This window comes from Coptis chinensis, chromosome 2, assembly GCF_015680905.1.
Source record: "Coptis chinensis isolate HL-2020 chromosome 2, ASM1568090v1, whole genome shotgun sequence".
Taxonomy (NCBI): Eukaryota; Viridiplantae; Streptophyta; class Magnoliopsida; order Ranunculales; family Ranunculaceae; genus Coptis; species Coptis chinensis.
In genome coordinates, this window is record NC_141457.1 from 8,474,503 (window position 1) to 8,492,694 (window position 18,192).

General features: G+C 38.8%; 1 protein-coding gene and 1 pseudogene across 1 annotated transcript; both read left to right on the forward strand.

Annotated features, from left to right (window-relative positions):
- Positions 1-603: 603 nt before the first annotated feature.
- Positions 604-1,035, forward strand: LOC147514702 (protein NRT1/ PTR FAMILY 1.2 pseudogene; annotated as a pseudogene).
- Positions 1,036-7,734: 6,699 nt separating this feature from the next.
- LOC147514703 (ARF guanine-nucleotide exchange factor GNOM-like) lies at positions 7,735-17,319 on the forward strand. Its single transcript, XM_086584762.1, is given in 8 exon segments — positions 7,735-8,345; positions 8,433-8,531; positions 8,533-9,516; positions 9,519-10,897; positions 10,899-12,446; positions 12,678-12,839; positions 14,637-14,687; positions 17,242-17,319. Coding segments are annotated over 5 exon segments (4,248 nt in total). The 5' UTR covers positions 7,735-7,739; the 3' UTR covers positions 12,079-12,446; positions 12,678-12,839; positions 14,637-14,687; positions 17,242-17,319.
- Positions 17,320-18,192: the final 873 nt, after the last annotated feature.

Consider the following 18,192-nt stretch of genomic DNA (forward strand, 5'->3'; position numbering starts at 1 on the left):
TAAAACAGTATTTTATGACGAAACTCATATATTCATATATATATATTCCTACACATAACAAACGAAAGGAATTAATAGAGTATAAAGGATTGACCTGAAACTGGGTTTCTTCTTATACTCCCTTAGTCTTATTACCAATTAAACAGCCTGACCCTTGCATACCGATTCTCAAAGAGCAACCAAATAATAGATGATAGAAGGACTATAGGTTAGCATGGATTTCCCCAAGTTAGCTTTCCTTTTTCCCCTCTAAGTCACTTTGAATTTCCAAGCCAAGAGCTTTTATCGATCTCCAAAACCCTTAATCTTTCTCTCTCTACATCCCGAGAGCTGGTCCAGAGAATCCCCAATTTCCATATTTTCCCAATAACTTCACTTGGGTGTCTGGATCGCACCCAACTCAACACAAAAATATAGCACAAGGTCCACACATAAGACCCAATGTAATTAAAGTTCGGCCCAATATAAACCATGGCCCAACAGTGGCAAATTTAAATTTCGGGTTTTACACATGGCTATGGCAGTGTCGGCTATAGTGGAAAGCATAGATGTAGAACTGCAATTGAACAAGGCTTTGCTGAAAATCCTGAAAGCGTGTTGGACATGTCGGCAATGTGGCTTGTACTGCAACATTGTTTAATTGGCTTAGCTGAGGCATTATTTGCAATAGGACAAACCGAGTTTTTTTACTCCGAACTCCCAAAGAGTATGTCTAGCATTGCAACGGCTTTGTTTGGTCTGGAGATGGCTTTTGGAAACTTGCTAGTTGGTCTTATAGTGAATATTGTGAATGGTATTACAAGAGGAAGTGGGGAGGAGAGTTGGGTTTCAAGTAACCTTAACAAGGGTCACTATGACTACTACTATTGGCTTCTTACAGTCATGAGTGCCATCAATTTTCTTTACTTCCTTGTTTGTTGTTGGGCTTATGGACCTTGTGAGGGAGAAAGGGCTAGGGTTATGAACGATGAGCAAGGCATGAAAGAGGAAGAGCCATGTAAATCTAGGGAATTGCAGATAATCAATTCTGCTTGAGCACTTTCTGTTTGTGTGCGCGCGTGTGTAGGCAACATGTCTCAGAAACAGTGAAAATAGAAGTAGGCAACACATAGCTATATATACAATTATAAGAAAAATGCTATGCTCAAATGTCATCATACAAATTAGAATCAACTGTTGAACATTCTAAATGCATGCAATGTTTGATATATTAGTTTAAATTGTTGGCTAAATAGGATCAAAACCTACAATGAAAAAGAGAAAAAACACCTGAAAAGTCATATTGGTGCACTCAGGTGCACCCTTTAGTACCTTTTGTGCAGTCTTAAGCAGAATCATCAATCAGCATATCAAATCAAAAATGTACAAATCAATAAGTTTTTCAGAGAATTGACAGTTTTCCTACCATTCACCAACGCAATACTCCGAACTAGCATGTTGCTATCAAAGAAATAAGCTTGGAAGCCTTGCTAAACTAAAACTAAAATCGCGCTTACCGATTTGGCATAAAATGCCACAGAGTTTTACGATATTTACATACATAAGGACATGAAATTTTGAAGTTTTGAAATATTGACTTGGTACTTCTTGTTGGGCATGCGCTCGTTTCTTTGTGAGTGCGAACTGCGGACAAGAGCAAACCCATTAATCTCTGGTCCCTCGTTTTACTCTCACTCCAACACGCCCACACACCCCACCTGAAAAACCAAACCTTGGTCAATGCCCGCGCTCCTCTTTAAACCTCAGAAACCCGTTGGCAATTAGTTGGTAAATAATTTTTTACTTTTATATCAATACTTTCTACACCAATTTATCATTTTTAACATTTTACATTTCCGTGTTTGTATTTTGTACATACAGGGTTCAATAATAATAATATGCTTGTGAATGGCGTTTAGATTATTATTTAAGACAAAGGTGAGTTTCAATGTATTAATCTCTCTTTTTATACATATATATATTAGTTGAATTTATAAATAATATGTTACAAATTTTTATAGGGTAACAATTATAGTTTTATAAAAGTCTTGACGTCAAAAGCCCTTGGAGGAGATGCCAAACGTTCCATTTTTACTTCCATCAGGCTCATTCCAGGTTATTTTTACGTCATTCATTTTGCTGCTTGTAGTCTTGTACTGATAAAAATTTGTATATTACATCTTCTAGAGGAAAAAGTTAGTCCAAATTTTAGTTTTGAATATCTTCTTTGACTCCTTGGATATTTGTGGCGCAGAAGTTTCTGCTAGTACATCGTTCCCATGTACTGGAAATGGCACAGTATCAACCAAACAAAACATTATTCGGTTAGTTGATCTTGTTTTTTATTATTATTATTTATTTATTGTGAACAGAAGTAAATAATTAATCTACTGAATCTTCTTCCTGGCCATTGTTGTGATTGTGCATGTCTAGTCTCTACATTATAGTGTCATCAAAACTAAGTTATTCCACAAATCAAAGAAATGCTTGTATGTAGGCTGTTTTTAGCCTTTGAGTTGCACAATTCCATTCGGGTAATCCACCTATGCTTTAAAACACCTTTATAAGAAATATGGTAATGGTGACTCTTAGCTACACTCTGACAATGCCATGTGTAACACTTCTTCCTCTTTGAGTAATTACTTTCTGAGATAACTATATAACAAATCAAAGAAATGCTTGTGTGTAGGTATCGCATACTGCAAATTGCAAAAAAATAAATAAATGTTGCTTCCTACCACAATACCAACCACTGTCCTCATTAGCAGTAGAGTAGATTCATTGAGTATTTATGCTTCCTTTGATGTGTTGGTAGGACAAAAATGGGGAAAATTTTTCATTGGAACTGCTGCACACAGTTAGCACTTGTTGAAAACATCACAATGTTAGAGCTAAAATAAAGAATTCTGTACTGGAAAGATAAAATTCACAATTTTAACCCATTTCATTGCCAAAACCTGTCTCTCAGACCACATTAACCAAAACATAGCATTCTTTTTTCTTTTTATTTATTTTTCGATAGTATGAACTCTATTTCCCTATGTTACATGGACACGCCATATTTAAAAAAAAATCCGTGTCGGATACGTATCCACGTGTCCGTGTTGGGCACACATGGACACATATCGTATGTAATATACCTCAATTTTTTATATCTTGCCGTGTCAGACACTTCGTATCCATGTCCGTGTCCGTGTCCGTGTCAATGTAACTTAGCTATTTCCTAATCCCTTATATTTCTGTTTCCTTGGACCCAATGTCCCAAGTTTTGACCAGTAGGCCACTGGATATCATGTCAAACATGGGTTGCATCAACCTCCCTTACTGCCAATGGAACCAGTGCCTACCGTGTCCCTAAACAAATTGGGAGGAAGATGGGAAAAAAGAGAGAGAAAGTATTGAGCTGAATGAATGCTTCTCCCTTTTCTCCTTCCAGTTCAAAAGAACATAATCAATTGCCATAAAATAGTAACCTTACGTCCAAAGGAAGAGCTATATATCACCTGTTTTTCTCTTCCAAATGAAGAAAACAAACTGCATCAGACATGAATATTTACAGTATTTTTAGACAGACCTTACAAGGCATTCAACTAGAGTTATAAATTGATGTCAGGCCATACTTCTCTTGTTTACAAGTTAAAACTGCTATGTAACACTGCAATGATTAGTAGGATAATTAACTTTTTTTTTGATTGGCTAGGATAATTAACTTGTTTGAACTTAATGTTGTATAGGCATTTCCATGCTAGCCAAGAGCTACTGGCATCAAAGAGAACAGGCGATGATGCTGTTGGTTTGAAACCTCTCAAGAGAGTAAAATATCCGAGGAAAAAAAATAGAGGCCGACCACCTGTAGACACTCCATATGTGCCTATCCAGAAAATTGAAAAATCAATGCCTGATAGAACAATTAATATTTTTGAAGGTATGACTATTTCAGAGCTTGCAAAGCGTACTGGTCGATCAATTCCTTTTCTTGAAGAGATCCTTGTAAATGTTGGGGAAGAGGTTGGATCAGATTTTGATCCTGTTAGCATTGATGTTGTGGAGCTGATTGCCATGGTATAATCCCCTTTTTCTTTGTGACTGCTGTTAATCTTGCAAAAATAGAACGGTCTGAAGTTCTGAACTGAATATTATTCATATCCACAACTCAGCTGAGGCCACAATTATAGAGATCATTATCATTTTAATTTTGGATGATAATTGTAAACTATTATTTGAGTAATTGTAGATCAATCTTATAATGTATCTTTGTACAGGAAGTTGGAGTCAATGTCAAAAGGCTACACTCTAATGAAGGTGCAGAACTCCTACCAAGACCACCAGTTGTAACAGTCATGGGTCATGTTGATCATGGAAAAACTTCTCTTTTAGATGCTCTGCGTCAAACATCTGTCGCAGCAAAGGAAGCCGGGGGCATCACCCAGCATCTTGGTGCTTTTGTTGTGGATATGCCGTCAGGAGCATCGATCACATTTCTGGATACCCCAGGACATGCTGCATTTAGTGCTATGCGGGCAAGAGGTGCAGCAGTAACAGATATAGTGGTTCTTGTGGTAGCTGCGGATGATGGTGTGATGCCCCAGACACTTGAAGCCATGGCCCATGCGAAGGCAGCTAATGTACCCGTTGTGGTTGCCGTCAACAAATGTGATAAGCCAGCTGCTGACCCTGAAAGGGTGAGGATCCAGCTTGGTTCCGAGGGCTTACTTTTAGAGGACATGGGTGGAGATGTTCAAGTAGTTGAAGTCTCTGCAGTCACTAAAGCTGGATTGGATAAGTTGGAGGAGGCACTACTCCTCCAGGCAGAGCTGATGGATCTTAAAGCACGTATTGATGGCCCTGCTCAAGCTTATGTAGTGGAAGCAAGGCTTGACCGAGGCCGTGGCCCTATGGCTACTGCCATTGTGAAGGCAGGAACTTTGATGTGTGGGCAATATGTGGTTGTAGGTGCTGAATGGGGAAAGATAAGGACTATTAGAGATATGCTGGGGAAGGTCAAGGACAAGGCACTGCCTTCAATGCCTTTTGAGTTCGAAGGGCTTAGGGGACTTCCAATGGCTGGTGATGATATTACTGTTGTAGATTCAGAGGAGAGAGCAAGGATGTTGAGTGAAGGGAGGGGGAAAAAACTGGAAAAAAATAGGCTTAAGAAGATTGGTGAAGGCAGGATAGAAACTCCTGACGAATCAGAAGATGTGCCCGAGAGGGTTGAGTTGCCAATAATAGTTAAAGCAGATGTGCAGGGCACTGTTCAAGCAGTCACAGATGCATTGAAGAGTCTAAACAGTCCTCAGGTATACCTGACCTTCTTTTGTAATCTAATCTACAATCTATTGACATGCATTGCCTTAAAAAGTGAACTCTATGATTATATGGTTAATTACTTCCTTTCTGGTGAGTTTTAAATTGAAGGCGTGCATTGATAGAATGCGTTAATAATCTAGCTCATTTAGAAATTGTTCATAGATTGAGTCCACAGTCCACACCATGGTGGACATTGCCACCCCTATTTGTGGTTCTGTCTAGTTGTCTAGGGGCATGCTTGTTGTTTAGCTTCTGTTGCGTGAAACGGTTTGCTGGTTTAGTTGAACGTATTGGTGCTCTGCAGTCTGCATAGTATATTATATAGATTGCTATATCAAGTGAAAAAGTGCTTTGAAATAAAGACTCCTTTTTAATCCATAGACATCTTACTTTGTAATGATGAAGTGCCCATTTCATGCCTTCATCCCGGAACTAACTAATCCAATATGTTATGCTTCCTCCCTTGAATATCATTGACAGGTTTTTGTCAATATAGTCCATGTTGGTGTTGGCGTCATTTCACAGTCAGATGTGGACTTAGCACAAGCTTGTGGAGCATGCATTGTTGGGTTTAACATACGCAGCCCACCAAGTTCTGTTACACAGTTAGCAAATCGTGCCAGTATCCAGGTAATGCTTTTACTTTACTATTGCTTTTGAGTGTGGAGTTTTCTTTTGACTTGCAAGAACAAAATATCATGTCTGGAGAACTACATTCATGTTGAAGATGCTTGAGTGGAAGAAACTATAGGCATCCTTTGGCTTGGCCATCTTTGTGCCACTCGGGTTGTGCTTGATTGTTTTCTATTGTTTTCTTGTTTTGAACTTAGTAATGGCCATCCTTAGGTTTCCTTGCTGAAGAATAAGTGTACCCAGTAGTACTAAGATTTCTCTGATGTCAAGATCAGAGGGCTTTTCCTGTTTCATTGTAGCCATATCCTAGTTATGGATTGGAATACTGCAAAAGGACGATGCGGAGGAAGTTTAAGTTAGTTTTTAGATTATTATTATCGTTACTATTTTGAATTTGACAGCTTTAAAACGTCATTAGTGCATCTTGTTAAGGAAACATGAACAATACGTATTAAACACTGCTAACATAGCGATCCAAGAGAGGGGAGATGGGAGGATGGGAAATTGGTCAGGTTATCTTATTGATTGGACTTTGGTGTTATGGAATTTCGTTCTCGTTTTCATTGCTCCCATGGTTCATCTAGGGCTCAAGTAAAGACTGGTAAAGGTTGGAATCGTACTTAATGAACTTGTCCTATATAGATTTATGGTATGAAAATTCTTTGAATGTGCTTTTGTCAAATATTGTTATTATCTTGAACATAATTGGGGATGCTCTAGAAATTCAGTCATCTGAGGCATGACCTGTCTACTGAATTAGTGTAATTTTTAACTTGTGAACCAAATCACATATATATCCTTGGTAGATTGGGATAATGATGTCATGGCCCTCTGCCCCTTTGTTACACTTCTGAAGTTCTGATCATCAATACTAATACTTGTCTGTCTAGATAAAGGTCCATCGGGTAATTTACCATCTTCTGGAGGACTTGGGGAATTTTATTGTTGACAAGGCTCCGGGTACTTTAGAAACACAAGTTGCTGGAGAGGCCCAGGTGTTGAGCATCTTTGAGCTTAAGGGGAGGACCAAATCCCAGGGAGGGGATATGAAAATCGCTGGCTGCCGAGTTACTGATGGTCGTGTCACCAAGGTCTCAACCATGAGGCTTTTGAGGAGTGGAGAGGTCATCTTTGAGGGATCTTGTAGGTCATTAAAGCGGGAGAAACAAGATGTGGATGCAGTAGGGAAGGGGAATGAGTGTGGACTTGCAATAGATGCTTACAATGATTTCCAGATTGGAGATGTCATCCAGTGCTTAGAGCAGGTTAAAAGGAAGCCCAAGTTTGTATCATCAGAAAGTGGGTCTGTGCGAATTGAGTGCTGATAACTAGCCAAGTTAAAATGTACATTTCTGGCTCCCTTTTATTGTTATTTCTCATCTTATAAAGTGTTTTATTTTCCTCAGTTTACCCATTTTGTGCCTTCCTTTTCCTGATAATAATTTGGCGTTGCCTCTCCTTTATGCCAACAGGGATAATGTCTTTGCATCTTGAACTTCAATCTCGGCAATTTCATTTTCCTTCATATCTAGAATAGAATAGATGAAAAATGTTGCCCTTTGTCAGTCACTCAATTTGTCAGTTTCATTATTTATTCTTTTAAAAATTTAAAATCTAAAACGCGTGCTTGTTTTTTGTGGACTACAAGTCTACAATTAGTCTTGTACAGCGAGGAAAGAACTTGCTTTTTTGTCTGGATATCTCAGTTGTATACGAAAAACATGATTGATAAGAATGATAGTCTTGTATAACATACATCTAGCAGAGGGGCATTATCATGTATGGTGAATTCAGAAATTGGTGCTGTGTTAGCTGTTATGAGGAGAAACATCCGGTGGGGAGGTCGTTACATGGCGGGTGATGATCAGTTAGAGCATTCTCTTATCCAATCTTTGAAAACATTGCGGAAGCAGATCTTTTCATGGCAACAACAGTGGAATACAATAAATCCAGTTTTATATCTCCAACCATTTTTGGAAGTGATTAGATCTGATGAAACTGGTGCACCAATTACCAGTGTGGCCTTGTTTTCTGTTTACAAGATCTTGTCTCTTGATGTAATTCATCTAGATACTGTGAATGTAGAGAATGCAATGCATCTGGTAGTTGATGCAGTGACAAGTTACCGTTTTGAGGTGACAGATCCTGCCTCAGAAGAAGTGGTATTGATGAAGATACTTCAGGTTCTTTTGGCTTGCATGAAAAGCAAAGCAGCAATTGTCTTGAGTAACCAGCATGTATGCACCATAGTGAATACTTGTTTTCGTGTAGTTCATCAGGCTGGAGCGAAAGGAGAGTTATTACAAAGAATAGCTCGTCACACGATGCATGAACTTGTTAGGTGCATTTTCTCGCATCTACCAAATATTGACATCGTGGAAGATTCATTGGCTAATGGGACTGTATCTTCTGGCAAACAGGAGGTATTTGTGAATAGTTCCTTTTTTGTTTTTGTTTTTGTTTTTTATTAGTTGTTCTCTCTCATATGGGCGCTGCTTTTGCTTATGCAGTTTGGTGGGGATCACAAGGATTTTAATTCTGTGAGTAAACAGTTAGACAATGGCAACAACGGTTCTGAATATGATGGCCAATTCAATTGGCTTTGCTTCATCTGCTTCCGCAAATTCAGCGGGAAGTATGACAAGTGAGAATACACTTGGAACTATTAATGATAAGGAGGCTTCTTCAAATGACGTGCTTCTTATGAATGAGGCATACGGAGTCCCCTGCATGGTGGAGATATTTCACTTTTTGTGTTCCCTTTTAAATGTTATCGAGCACATTGGTATGGGTCCCAGATCAAATACTATAGCATTTGATGAAGACGTGCCCCTTTTTGCTTTGGGTTTGATTAATTCGGCTATTGAATTGGGCGGGCCCTCTATTAGTCAACATCCTAAGCTGTTGGCATTGATACAGGATGAGCTTTTCCGTAATCTCATGCAGTTTGGTCTGTCAATGAGTCCACTGATTCTTTCCATGGTATGCAGCATTGTTCTCAACCTCTATCATCATTTGCGTACAGAGCTAAAGCTACAACTTGAAGCTTTCTTTTCCTGTGTGATTTTGAGGCTTGCACAAAGCAGGCTTGGGGCTTCTTACCAGCAGCAGGAAGTTGCTATGGAAGCTCTGGTTGACATCTGCAGACAGAAAACATTTATGGTAGAGATGTATGCCAACTTAGATTGTGACATAACCTGCAGCAATGTGTTTGAAGACCTTGCTAATTTGTTGTCAAAGAGCGCATTTCCAGTGAACTGTCCTCTGTCTGCAATGCACATATTAGCTTTGGATGGTCTAATTGCTGTGATCCAGGGAATGGCTGAGAGGATTGGCAATGAATCTCCTGTCTCGGAGCAGGTTCCGGTGGATTTTGAGGAATATACCCCGTTCTGGACTGTGAAGTGTGAGAACTATGTCGAGCCTAATTACTGGGTTCCTTTTGTCCGTCGTAGGAAGTATATTAAGAGAAGGTTGATGATTGGCGCTGATCACTTTAACCGAGATCCAAAGAAAGGGTTAGAATTTCTACAAGGAACTCATCTGCTGCCTGAGAAACTTGACCCACAAAGTGTGGCTTGCATTTTTAGGTACACAGCCTGACAGCCGGTTTTGATAACAATCTAGTAGGGGATTTTCTTGGAAATCATGACGATTTCTGTGTGCAAGTGCTCCATGAATTCGCTGGTACTTTTGATTTTCAAGAAATGAATTTGGATACTGCATTGCGTCTGTTCTTGGAAACTTTCCGCCTGCCTGGGGAATCGCAGAAGATACAGAGGGTTCTTGAGGCATTCTCAGAAAGATATTATGTGCAGTCACCACTTATTCTTGCCAACAAGGATGCGGCACTGCTACTGTCCTATCCAATCATAATGCTTAACACGGATCAGCACAATGTCCAGGTTAAGAAGAAGATGACAGAAGAAGATTTTATCAAAAACAATCGACACATTAATGGCGGGAGTGATCTTCCCCGTGAGTTCCTTTCTGAGCTGTACCACTCGATCTGCAAGAATGAGATTAGGACTATTCCTGAACAAGGTGTTGGTTTTCCTGAGATGACTCCGAGCCGGTGGGTGGATCTGATGCGCAAATCGAAGAAGACCTCTCCATTTATTGTCTCTGATTCAAGAGCCTTCCTTGATCATGATATGTTTACTGTCATGTCGGGTCCCACAATTGCTGCTATCTCAGTGGTATTTGATCACGCTGAGCATGAAGATGTTTTCCAAACATGTGTTGATGGATTTTTAGCGGTTGCGAAGATTTCTGCTTGTCATCATCTCGAAGATGTATTGGATGATCTTGTTGTGTCTTTGTGCAAGTTCACTACCCTTTTGAACCCATCTGCCATTGAGGAGCCTGTTCTTGCTTTCGGTGACGATGCGAAAGCTAGGAAGGCAACAATAACAGTTTTCACCATAGTAAATAGGTATGGTAATTACATCCGTTCTGGCTGGAGAAACATTCTTGATTGTATTTTAAGGTTGCACAAGCTTGGTCTTCTTCCTGCTCGTATCGCCAGTGACGTTGCTGATGATTCTGAGCTCCCTGCGGACCCTGGTCAAGGTAAACCTGTTACAAGCTCTCTATAGGCATCTCAAATGCCTTCTATGGGTACTCCTCGGAGATCCTCTGGGCTCATGGGCAGGTTCAGCCAGCTCTTATCACTTGACACAGAAGAGCCAAGGTCACAACCCACTGAGCAGCAACTTCAGGCTCATCAACGTACATTGCAAACAATTCAGAAGTGCCACATTGATAGCATATTTACGGACAGCAAGTTTTTACAGTCTGATTCCTTGTTGCAGCTTGCTCGAGCTCTCATTTGGGCTGCAGGAAGACCCCAAAAAGGTAGTACCTCTCCTGAGGATGAGGACGCTGCAGTCTTCTGCTTGGAATTGCTTATTGTAATCACCCTCAACAATCGGGACAGGATCATTCTCCTGTGGCAAGGTGTTTACGAACACATGTAGCATCGTTCAATCAACTCTGATGCCTTGTGCTCTTGTGGAGAAGGCAGTGTTTGGACTCCTACGAATATGTCAGCGCCTACTTCCATATAAAGAGAACTTGGCTGACGAGCTTCTGAGGTCACTGCAATTGGTATTGAAACTTGATGCTCATGTTGCTGATGCATACTGTGAGAACATCACGCAAGAAGTCATGCGTCTTGTGAAAGCCAATGCTACACACATTAGATCTCAGATGGGATGGCGCACAATCACCTCTTTGCTTTCAATCACTGCTCGCCATCCTGAAGCATCTGAACCAGGTTTTGAGGCGCTACTTTTTATTATGTCTGATGGCGCCCATCTCTCGCCAGCAAATTATATTTTTTGTGTGGATGCAGCAAGACAGTTTGCTGAGTCTCGAGTTGGGCAGGTTGACAGGTCTTTGTGTGCGCTAGATCTGATGGAAGGATCTCTTGCTTGTTTAACGCGGTGGTCTAGTGAAGCCAAAGTTGCTGTGGGTGAGGAGACAACTTCTAAGTTGTCTCAGGATATAGGGGGGATGTGGCTGAGGCTAGTACAGGGACAAAGGAAAGTTTGTTTGGACCAGAGAGAAGAGATTAGAAACCAAGCTCTCTTATCATTGCAGCGGTGCTTGATGGGGGTCGATGGTGTCTGTTTTCCACATACTTTGTGGTCGCAATGTTTTGACCTTGTCATCTTCACTGTGCTTGATGACTTGCTAGAGATTGCTCAGGGGCATTCTTCAAAGGATTATCGTAACTTGGAAGGAACACTTGTTCTTGCTATGAAGCTCTTGTCGAAGGTGTTCTTACAATTACTGCCTGATCTCTCACAGCTAACTGCCTTCTGCCAACTGTGGCTGGGAGTTCTCAGCCGTATGGAGAAGTATATGAAGTGCAAGGTCAGAGGGAAAAAGAGTGAGAAGCTTCAAGAACTAGTGCCTGAGCTTCTCAAAAACACGTTGCTTGTTATGAGGACAGGAGGAGTGCTCGTGCAGAGAAGTGCATTAGGTGGTGACAGCTTGTGGGAACTGACATGGTTACATGTGAACAATATTGCTCCATCTTTACAGTCCGATGTTTTCCCTGATGAAGTTTCTGATCAGTCAGAGCAAGAGCAGAGCACAATAGAAGGAAGCCCAAAGTCTGATGCTGAAGGTATTAAAGCAGGAGGCTGAGAGATCCTAAGTATTTGGACAACTGAGACATCCTTATGGCAGTGTATTTAGATAAGCAAAATTACTATGTGCAGTGTTCCTTGGTATGGTCAGTATACAGGTTAGTGCTTTGATCATTGAGATTAAAGTGATGCTCTGTAGAAATTTGATATGCACTGTGGCACAAAGAGTGGGATCAATATTCTAAGCAGTTGTAGCAAAAGTAGAGGGAGACTGAGGGATGCCTAAAGCCTGAGACTGAAGGAATTTCCATATTTTGGGTAACTCAAATGGACCTTCTGACGGTGCATTGTTAATGCCTGAAATCTGTAGAAGTGCCAATAGTTAATCTTTTGCGAGGCTTCTTGCTTTGGTGTTGAAGTCTACAGGTAAAGAGTGATCCTTGATATTCACACATGTTCATGCTCTACATATCTCATAACATATAGGTGGTGCAGCTGTAACTGAAGAAATTATCCCTGGCTTTAAATTCTCTCGTTGTAGTTACCTCCAAAGCCTCCTTCGCCCATCTATAATCAAGTAAAAAAAATATTTTCACATCAAATAACTGTTTTTTTTTTTTTTACTTAATTATTATTATTATTATTTTTTAAATGAAGGGAATTAGAGCTGGGGAGACATGGGTTGAAATTACTAAAAAGGAACCCTTCGTCATTTACGCCGTGTATTGATGGGCGGTATCTTTTATTGGGACCAGATGCTGCTCTTAACCATTCACAGATATCTAAATTCTCTAAACGAGATGCTGACGCTTATCCGAGGTACTACTAACTTTAAGTTGTATTTTAATGTATTATATTATATTAATATAATTGATGATGACGTGTTTTGGTTTGTAATAATAATAAATATAGATACGAGAGTCAGCTGGTGAAATTTTGTGAGTTCATGGATCCTTTATTGGATTCACCTCCACCTGAAGCTTTACATCACTTGTTATCCTACACTGATATAGTGAAGGATAAGTTGCGTAAATCAGCATATTGGGCTCATTGTTTGCGGCAGGCATTCAAATTGGGTCAGAATGATATGGTGTAAGTTTTGTTTACTCATATTTATTTATTTTTTTAATTTTGAGCTAGGGTTAGGCAGACCGAATCTTAAGTACACTTTCCCTGTAACATCCTCCCTTACAATAGTAGTGATTTTGTTATCTAGAGGAGGGACGGAGTAAACAAGATGATGTTCAAGAGAGGTACTTAGTCCAGCAAGGTAGTCTGCTGCAAAGTTACACTCCCTGAATACATGAACAAAATCAATAGATTCAAACCTAATACATAAAGATTGTATATGTCCTAGAAAGTTCCAGGAACTCCATGGTGCTTCAACTCTTCTTTTAATGAGATTAACAACCATAAGGGAGTCAGAGTGTATAGCTATCCTCTTGATTTGCATTTGCAGACAACCACTCATCCCATGTAGAATAGCATTAAGCTCCTGGTGAAGCACTGACATGTTCTAGTCACATATTGTTTGTAATATACCCCAATTTTTGATATTTCGCCGCATCAGACCACTTCGTGTCCGTGTCGGATACGGACACATGTATTCGTGTCAATGCAACTTAGCTATTTATTATTTTGAAGAATGAAAAGAAAAAAATAATAATAATAAAGGTGAACCGACCGATATCTGAAAAACAAGTAGGGATAGAGCCACTCCCGAGCCACTCCCAAAACGTATGAAACCATATCTCATCCTACCAGTTGAATTAAGGGCTGATATTTTGTAGATATGATCTTCCCACCGTAAATAACATTCCCATCAAATTTTGGCTCATTCAAATATGTTTAACCTAATCAAATGTTATTATGAAATCGGAAAATTTTGGACCGTTAGATAAACGTTCAAAATTGAACACTAGTTTTCGCAAGGTTAGACATATCCAAATAGGATGAAATTTTGTGGGCATGGTATCCATTGTGAGAAGATCATATCCACAAAAAATCGGATCTTAATTCAATTTGTAAGTCGATGGAGTGGTTTTATCCCTCCCCAAAAAACAATACTATTAAATATATATACTTAAATCATTTAGAAGCCGACTGAGTTCGCTTTCCAAGTCTTTCATTTGTGGGGGAGTTACACTTCCGTCCCTACTTTAATTTATCTTTGAATTATCTTGACAGGGATTTTATGGATCTTTTAGTAGCACCAGCATCAAAGGTTTTGAATAACTGGTTTGAGGTTGTCATATTTTCTTTTTACTTTTAACTATTTGGTTCTTATTTGTGCATTGGGGGTCTTATTTAATGAGTATTTTATCTTTCTTATTGAATTGTTCATACATGGAAATTGTGTGCCCCTATTCTACCACTGATTTTATCTCCTTTTCTTTCTCTCTTCCTACTTCTCTTCTTGTTGTTGTTCAGTCTCTTCCTTCTTTTTCAATTGAACTGTAATCAGCATCAATTTTGTGATTGCTTCTCTGATACTATACCTTGTTGAATACGTACTTTCCTTGCATGAGTTTGATATTGTTGTCTTGTTTGTTAAGCATGGTATTTGTAAAACAGTACTCTCACGAAACCTACTTCCACATACTGATTTGATTGCAGACGGATGTCCTGAAGGCAACACTGGCTACAGATGCTGTAATTGGAACTATGGTACAGTTTTTGACCTCATCTACATTGTGGAACTGTATAACTATTGTCTACGTTATGCGTCCTTTGTTGTATAAGAAGAATATTATCATACCCCACATATAATTATAGCCTGATGTAACTGTTTATGGGAATTTTCCATTCTGACAATATCATACCCCGCATGTCAAACGCATGAGGATACACTGCCGTAGGCTTTGTGCATTAGTTTTATCTCCCTAATTGTGTCAGACATTTCATACTTAATTTGGATGTCGAGACACCTCTTGGTATCATTGGTATCATAGAATATGAAAATGTTAATTGTAGCTTCTAAAGTGATGTCATATCCTGTTGTAAAATGTCATATCCATCTGTCTTAAGGTCCTGTTGTGACATAGATTGGTAAATACATAATTAGTCTTGTTTTTATCTTCCAATTCTTAATCTAGTTCTAAATTAACTTCTCATGAGCATAAAAGATATGGGAGACCATTATTTGTAGAACAATACTTTTTGTTGACCAAAATACTGACATTGTTTTTGGCTTCCAATTTTATTTTATTTTGGAAGTCACTTCAGACCATAAAACTATACTTTTCTTTTAAAGCACCTCGAAAGCATGTTGTTTAGCTAGGATTTCATAGTAGGACTTCACCGTGAAATCATTCTTCTTAATGTCTTATTCCATAAATTAGTCAATTGTTATATGTTAAAGAGTTGAAAGAACAAACATAAAGCAAGATGGTCACAGTTAAAGAATATCATAATATGTTCTGTGCATGGGGACATATATGCATATCTTTTCTGAGAACTGTAACCTTATCGAGTATATTGCACCTCAATTGGGAATTTGAAATGTGACGATTGTGCCCGAGATCTGTATTTATGCCTTTATTATTTCTTTTGATGATATATTTTTTTCATTTCCTTTAACATTATTCATAACAATAATTACATATTTACATTCATAAAGTTATCAACTTGTCAAAGTGAAGGTAACTCAGTTGGTATTGTTTTTTATTTGCAAATTAGGCCAATAATAGGAGAAATAATAGCTTGTTGACCTTAAGGTCCTGAAAAAGAAAAGAATGGTAGCAGAGGACCTTGAGTGAGGTGGTATTTATAAGATTGATTGACACTTGAATTATCAGAAGCCCTGGTTTTTAACTTTAAAGGCTGTTTAGACGTCCCCCCCCCCTCCCCTCTTCCCACACAGACACAGACACACATGACTGTGGTGGAATTAGTGATGCCCCCTCAAAACTATCAAAAGCAGACATGCCCTCCCAAATCCAAGATCCAACGTTTACAAGATGAAGTTTTTCGTTGACTCTAAGCAGCTTTACCATTGGATCTTGGATTTAGAGGGGGCATGTTTGCTTGATAGTTTTGGGGGAGCACCCCTAATTCTACCATAGTTGTGGGGGGCATGTTTAAAAGGCCCTAGGTTTCATTAAGGAGAGTAATTCACTCAGCCAACCCCAAACATTGGGATTAGGATTTTTAAGTTAGTGTTGATTGAATTATGTGTTTATTAACAGGGTAAACTGTTTGTAAAATTGTGACCTCATACGTTAGTTGACAGTTCAACCCTCTGTTAATATTAACTTTCTGGGGATGCAAAATTACTTTTTATACTAATATTTTTTTGTTTCAATTTTCAAATCTAGACAAGTTATTGACCTTTCAGTCTTTAAACAAATTTTCTTAATGTTGACATGGACAGATGGACTATATGGAGCTCAGTGTTTTTAACTTTGTTTTCCAAATCTTCACTGCTTGAGAAACTGTTTGTGTCCTTGCAATTTCTTTTAAGCATTATTGATGTGAATGAAAGGCAGAAGCAACTTTAATCAACACACCATTGATAAACTAAGGCTAATTCTAACCCTAATTTGATAGATAAATGGGATTTTAGTAAAACCTAAAATCAACACACTTTTAATCCGAAAATCACTACTATATTCTCAATAGACCAACCCACTAATTTTTTAGACCAAAGGTCTTATTTATACAATTCATTCCTTGAGCTCCAAGGAATCCTAACTAGAAACCAACTACTAAAATAGATCCTACCAGAATACCAATTACTAATTAGACCAAGTTACTAATTAATTAATACTACTAATTCCATCAACTATACTAAAGAGTCAAGAGCTTTATATTAGTGGGAATGCTGGCAGAGGCTTTCCGCAAATATTGCATCTTTTCTTTATTGTATAACTGTAAACCTAGGTTACATTGACACGGGCACGCGTGTCGGTGTCCGACACGGATACGGGGTGTCGGATACGGCGAGCAGTTGAAGATCGACATGGGGACACGGATAGGAATAATTAATTAATTTTTTAATAATTATAAATTTATTAAATTAGATGGTAAATCAGAAATTCTAGGTAAATTAAATACAATATGTGTCCGTGTGTGTCCAACACGGATACGGACACGGACACGTGGATACGTATCCGACACAGATTTTTTTCAAAATATGGCGTGTCCATGTAACCTAGCTGTAAACTGTTCTTGCTAGATGATGCCTAATTTTTCTGTGCTTGGGTCCTGAACTTCTTTCTAGGGCCATACACCTGGAAGTGGATACGTGTTGCTACATCATGTCATGGGAGAAACTGATGGCGATCGTGGCATTTGGTCGTAAGTATCTCATTTGCAACCTTTCATTTAGATGTTGATTTGATACTCTGTGGACTTGCTTGTTAACATAATGGCGCAGCCTTGGCTCTGTGTTGTATTAATGTGTTAGCTTGGCTATGGTTATTATGGTCTATGACTGATAATATCATATTTTTGGTAACTATAGGATCAGAAACTTAAACTTAGAAGGAATATTTGTTTTAGGTACGTTGAGGGTGGTATGGGTGCAATATCCTTGGCTATAAGTAATGCTGCCACAGAAGCTGGGGCTTATATAGTTACAAACACTGAGGTTCATTTTCTCAACTTGTGTTATAGACTTTGAAAGTTTCTCTCTGGTTGATACTCCTTAGTATTGATGCTCAAAAGGTGCTTTAGTCAAGTACTTTTCTTTGATCGATTGAAACAAAGAACAATCAACTTAGAAATAATATTTTGAGTAGCTGAAGAAGCTTACTTGTGGTTGAAGATGATAGAGAGCTAAAGAGTACTGAAAGATCTAACCCAAGTGATAGAGAGCTTAACTTATGATATCATGAGACTCTTCAGCTACTAAAAACAAAGAACAAGCCTCATATGGTTTGGGATTGGATATTTGTCTATGGTGCTTTGAAGCACATTAGATTTGATGATGTTACGTTCAATTGGGAATCTGAAATGATGGCTGTATTGCGATATAATTTGCTTGTAAATAGGTTGTAGTGTGACCCCTCCATCACACTGTTTTTTTAATTAAATTTAGTGTTTTATAGGTCAGTAAAGTTATGTCTTTGTCAACATAGGCTTTGTAGATCTTTCAGTACTCTATCTAAGCTCTCTGTCAGCTTCCTTGTTTCTGGATAGGAAACTAACATGGAAAAACTGTTTCCAGAGT